The sequence below is a fragment of the Gracilinanus agilis genome, unplaced genomic scaffold (genome assembly GCF_016433145.1).
Source record: "Gracilinanus agilis isolate LMUSP501 unplaced genomic scaffold, AgileGrace unplaced_scaffold15247, whole genome shotgun sequence".
Taxonomy (NCBI): domain Eukaryota; kingdom Metazoa; phylum Chordata; class Mammalia; order Didelphimorphia; family Didelphidae; genus Gracilinanus; species Gracilinanus agilis.
The window spans coordinates 1,642-7,649 of NW_025346083.1; the positions used below are offsets into that span (position 1 = coordinate 1,642).

General features: G+C 42.6%; 1 protein-coding gene across 1 annotated transcript; it reads right to left on the bottom strand.

Annotated features, from left to right (window-relative positions):
* Positions 1 to 2,658: 2,658 nt before the first annotated feature.
* On the bottom strand, positions 2,659 to 4,370 carry LOC123254126 (tribbles homolog 1-like; the record flags this gene model as incomplete). The annotated part of the gene is made up of 1 exon (XM_044683188.1): positions 2,659 to 4,370. A coding segment is annotated over one exon (564 nt), but the record flags the coding sequence as incomplete, so codon positions are not given.
* Positions 4,371 to 6,008: the final 1,638 nt, after the last annotated feature.

Here is a 6,008-nt window from a genome sequence, read left to right on the forward strand (position 1 = left end):
TTCCTCTAATTCTCCTCATTTGCCATAAAACAGAAAGGAGTGGGGGGGGGGGGGGAGGGAGTCTTATAACACAAGAGCTCTTCCTTTGAGTACTGGGTGGGTCTGCCCTGTTCTGATTTTAAAGCAAGGAGCTTCATAGCTTAAATCTCCTCATTTGAAGAATGAGAGTACTAGGCCAGACACAGACGTTCTTAACCTGGGGTATGTAAAAAAATAAACTCTTACACACTGGGGCAGTGGATTGAGAGCCAAACTTAGAGATGAGAGGTCCTGGGTTCAAGTTCGACCTCAGACAATTCCTAGCTATGTGACCCTGGACAAGCCACTTAACTCCCATTTCCTAGACTTTGCTGCTCTTCTGCCTTGGAACCAGTACACATCATTTCCCATCTAAGATAGAAGGTAGGTTTTTTGTTTGTTTGTTTGTTCAGAAGGTAGTTTAAAAAAAAAACTTATCTTCTGTCTTGGGTATCTAAGTATATACACTAAATATCAGTTCCAAAGCAGAAGAGCAGTAAGAGATAGGCAGTGGGGGTTAAATGACTTACCCAGGGTCACACAGCTAGGAAGTTGCCTTAGATTTTTTTTAATGTGTCTTGAAACCCTGTTTCAATATCATTGGTTTCATTTTGTAATTCTGTTTTATTCATTTGAAAACTACTTTCTGAAAAAAAACAAACAAACAAAAACCTACCTTCTGTCTTAGATGGGAGATAATATGTACTGGTTCCAAGGCAGAAGAGTAGCAAAGACTAGGTAATGGGAGTTAAGTGACTTGTCCAGGGTCACAAAGCTAGGAATTGTCTGAGGTCGAACTTGAACCCAGGACCTCCGTTCTGAGCAGTACAGAGGCTTCAACAGATGGTCCAAAGGGCACATAACACACCCAAAAAGGTTAAGACTCCCTCCAGAAGATTTATAGGGTCTCTTCTGCTCTGATGAGTTAGGAGCCTTAGGTCCTAGTCTCATTTCTGCTCATGGACAATCACTTAGGCAATCTAAGCCTGTTTCCTTATTTTTAAGAGGGGAAACACTTGCATTCCTCTCAATTGTCATGGAGAAAACCATGTAAAAACTTTAAAGCATTATAGAAATGTGAACTTTTTTGATAAATTTCTTCTCTAGCTTTCTGACCCCTCTGAAAGGACTGTCACCCACTTGGTCATTAATATATAAAGATATCTGTGACCAAGGCAAAAGCTTGGGCTGCTTGGCCCCTGAGGGCAGAAAAAGGAGAAGCGATGGGTGGAAGTTGCAGGGACATAGATATAAGTTTGAAGGAAAAACTTCCAAACAGCCAGAGCTATCAAAAAGTGGAATGGACTGTTTTAGGAAGGAAGGAATTCCTTATTTCACTAGATTTTCAAGTAAAGTCTTTGCATTTCTATTGTGTCACTCAACTTCAATTCACGAGAGTCCTGAGAAATCATCCCATTGCTGTTCAGTCTTTCTTCAATTGTGTTTGACTCTTTGTGACCCCATTTGGAGTTTTCTGAGTGATTTTGCCATTTCCATGTCCAGTTCATTTTACAGATAAGAACACTGAAGCAAAGTTACATGACTTGCTCAGGGTGACACCACTAGTAAAGTGTCTGAGGCCAGATTTGATCTTGGGGCAAGGAGTCTTCCTGATTTCAAGCTCGACACTATTATCTCCCAAGAAGGATGAACAATTCCTCAGTGCCTAACACAGCCCTTGGCATATAGTAAGTGCTTAATAAATGATGGTCTGACTTAAATAAAAGTACAAAAGGGAGAAAGTGAGTTTGGGCTTTATAAAAATATTAACAAGACATCTTTATGAAACCGAGTTTATTAAAACTTCTCTACAAGTCAGACGTTCATGTCCATTTTCACATATATACATATTTACAGGGTCAACATAGTGTTATTAGCTTCCCTGGCAGATGCCAGCACACACAGATTCTTTACACTTAGGCTGTATCACAGATACAAATGTCACACAAATGTCGCACAACCACGAGAGTGTTAGTGCATCAGAGGCTCCAGCCGCTCCATTTCTCCCCTGCTTTCCTACCTAAATTCCCATGATTCTGTCAAGTTAGTATTGCCAAAAGATTCACATTTATCTTTGTTTTGACACCTTGGTTATTCAGACACAGACGAAGAAAAGGACAACAAAGCCTCAGGATCAAACGAAGGACAACAACAAAACGAGTAGAAAAAGTCAAACATGTGTACAAAGTCCACAGTACTTGAGGTATCCATGGCACCCTCACAAGGCATCGGACAGCTCGCCGAGGCTTAGCCCTGTTGAAAATTGACCATGTCGTGACTGTGCCGTGTGTATATGTACATACAGATGTACATAGATACATATATATGTATATGTACATGTAGAAAATGTTCCATTTACCCGTGTAACCAACTCATCTTTGGGACTGTTCCAGAAGTTTACTGAAAACTTTTGGTTTTCAATTTAGTTTAGATTTATGTTCATACAAATTGCCATTTCTCCACAGAGCTACAAAGAGGGCCATGCTGGAAAGACAAAGCAGGAATCTCATGTAGGACGAGGCCTACTTGTTCTACCCTGGCAGTCAAAGACACAGATACATTGATTTATTAACCACATAAATTCTGAAATATTAACAACCATCATGCAAACACACGCACGCACATACACACACACACACACACACACACACACACATTGCTAGAGGCAGATATATTTAAATAGGGAAGGGACATTCCTAGAAACCAGTCTGAGGCTCTCCTAAGACTATCCGAGGATCGCTTTCTAAACATTTCCACGTTTGCTGCTGAAGAAAGGACACATTGGACATTTGCTGCACAGGGAACTCCTGATCCTTGCCCTCCAGGACAAGATGGCCAGCCCTGAAACAGCCTCAGAAAGAGATGAGTGCTAGCACACTTGGGAGGAACCAAAAAAGCTAACTGCTTCCAAGGATTCAAATTATTCACAAAAAAAATGCAGTCTCTCTGTCTGAGATCAGAGTTCTGAAATAGCCAGGAGTTCAGAAGCTTTTATGATTTTTTTTTTCCATGGTTAGCTAGTAAGTACTTTTATAGCTGGGGCTAGAGATGGGGAAGAGACATGGGAGTCAGGAAGGAAAGGGGGGGAAGTTTCAAGTTCAGGGAGAAGGCATTAGTGTATATGAGGTCTTAAAACAGGAAATTGAGGAACAAGTCTGGATTTATGGAGCGGGGCAGGCGCTTGTGTTCCTGAAACAGTCTGATCAAGGAATAGGGCAAAGCCGGTGGCATATGAATCTAAGGAGAGGATGCAGGTTTAGCAGACTTCCAACAGGATGGCGCAGCCCCCTGCAAATGCAAAGGGGCGCCCATCCAAAGAGCAGCAAGATGGCGGGTTCATTGGACCAATCAATGGTAAAATATGGCTACTGCCAGGTTAAGTGACCACACATACACCAAAAGCCACTTTAAGGATTCATTCAAGCTCCCTCTAAAATTTTCAAGTTTGCTTTATGGTAAAAGTGTGATTCTGTCCCAACGCCATAACCTTTGCCAGTGGTGAAAGGTACAGGTCTCAGCACCCAACCAACCAGACGGGAGGACTCCCCAAGAACCATAAAGGCTCCAGAGGGCCGCCGATCCGAGTGTTCATAGCAACCACGTCATTCAGCATGATGACATAAGGAACAGGAATTCTGAGTAAAGCAGCTCTGCGTATTTACACTGTCACTTATCTGGCTGTCACCACACTTAAAGCTCTACCCGTCTATAAAAATGGAAAGACGAAACCCTTGAAAGAAAAAAAAAATGCCATGTGTAAGAATTATGAGGTTTTTGAGGTTTCAGGATTAGCAAAAGAAGGAACTAATGTCACTGTCTTCCTGGTGTTCTGGAACGATCTGGTCTGACGTTCCTGTTTCGTGGTCTGTGTATCCAGGTTCCAAGACCGACTCGAACCAGGGATGAAGTAAGACCTCCGGAGCCGTGAGTCTCTCGGAGGGCTCCCGTCTCAAAAGACTGCGAATGAGGCATCTGGCTTTGGGGGATATGTGGTCGGGGATGCAGAACTGTCCACGGCGGATTTTGGAGAAGAGGGCGCTGGGGTCTGAGTCATGGAAGGGGTATCGTCCGACTAAAAGGGTGTAGAGCATCACCCCTAAACTCCAAACGTCCGCTGACTTGCCGGAGTAGGTCCCCGTGGTGTTTAAAATCTCAGGGCTCACGTAGGCTGGACAGCCGTGCTTGTCCGACAGGGCATCGTCTTCTCCCTTGATGATGTGAGTGTCTTCCAGACTTTCTAGTCTGAGCTGAGTCCTGCAAGACAGAAGAAATAAATTGGAGCTGTTGTGAAAAATGAGGAGCAGCCAAAAATGGAAACCGCAAATGTTCACAGCTCGAGTCCATAACCAGTGCTTGGAGGGGACCGAGAAGGCTCATCCGTAGACGAAGCCCACTGGGTAAAGGCAAATCCAGCAATACTGCACGAGTGTCAAATGCACTGACGAGTAACAAGGACAATGGAGATCTCAACAGTTATCAAGCAATTCCAATCGCCAAGTTAAAGGGCATCGTGATGCACGATCCCTAGTTATGTCAGGGCTGACTTGAAGTACTGATACTTAATGTTGTTAAAAGAGAGGGAACTGAAGGGCATCGAGGTGGCTCAGAGGATAGTCTGGAGGATGGGAGATTCTGGTTTCAAATCTGGTCTCAGAAGCTTCCTAGTTGTGTGGCCCTGCCTTTGCCACTCTTCTGTCTTACAATCGATACAAAAAATAAAATAAAAGAGGGAACTGAGAGGAAGCAGATAGTCCTGGCTTTGCCACTTACTAGCAAATCACTTACACTGCAATATGGTGGTGAGAATCAGGTGATACCCTTTATATAAAAGGCTTTGCAAATCTTGAAGCACTATTTAAGGGTGAGCTATGATTATTATTCTCATTATGTCTTATTACCAACTTGCCAGGCTCCTTAACTTCTCTGGGCCTAAGTTTCCTCATTTGTAATAGGGAATCAAAGGATTGAGAGCTAGAACGTCACCTGGAGCTCACCTAATCCAAACCCATCTTTGTTTTACAGAAGAGGAAACCACATTATCCTCGTCTACCTCATAGTTGCAAGGATCATTAGAATTATGTTCATGGAGAACAGGGGACTACCTCAATTTTATTTATTTATACCCACTGTGCCTGGCAAGCAGTAGGCACTTAATAAATGTTCAAGGATACTGACTGAAGAATTAAATGAGATCACATCGGAATGTGCTTTGTAAACAACAAGGCTTAATCCAATGAAAGTGGTGGTCGGAGAATTTGCAAAACCTTTGCAGAATTCCTCTCCCCCAAAGAGGAAGGAATCTGACCTTTGAGGTAAAGAATATCTGGAAAGAGCAATGAGTTCTCTTTCAGAGAGCATCACGTCACTTGTCCTTTTGCTTCACTGATTTAATCTGGTATCCAGTCATTAACTGCCTGTGTTGCTCTGAGGCATGTAAACACCACAAATTAAAGAGAACACAATGCTTAAAGTCGTTTTTGTTGTGTGCTGCTGGACAGCCTTGCCTCTGGTCTCACACACACACACACACACACAAATCTTGTCTACCTGGGCAGTGACATTTAATAATAATGATATGAAAGTGGTAAGGAATGTTAATTATATTTGTTTGGGCACTTTCAGAGTAGAGTAGGCATAGCCTAGAGGGAGAGGTGATACAAGCAAGAAGAGGTGAATTTGGGGTCTGGGCCACCTCTTCCTAAAGTGACATACAATGTCTGCCAGGATAGGCATTCATGCACGTGTATCAACATGGAGGCACTGAGGAACCTGCTATTGGAAAACTCTTGTCGAGTAGTATAGATATTGATGCACATACACCAACTTATAGGCACTAAGAAACCTGGTTACTGGGAAAATTCTTATCTAGCAGTAGAGGCATGGATGCAAAAATACCAATTTATAAGCGCTAAAAAAGTTGGTAATTGGAAAACTCTTGTCTAATAATAGAGGCATTGATGTATATCTATATATATATATCTATATATATC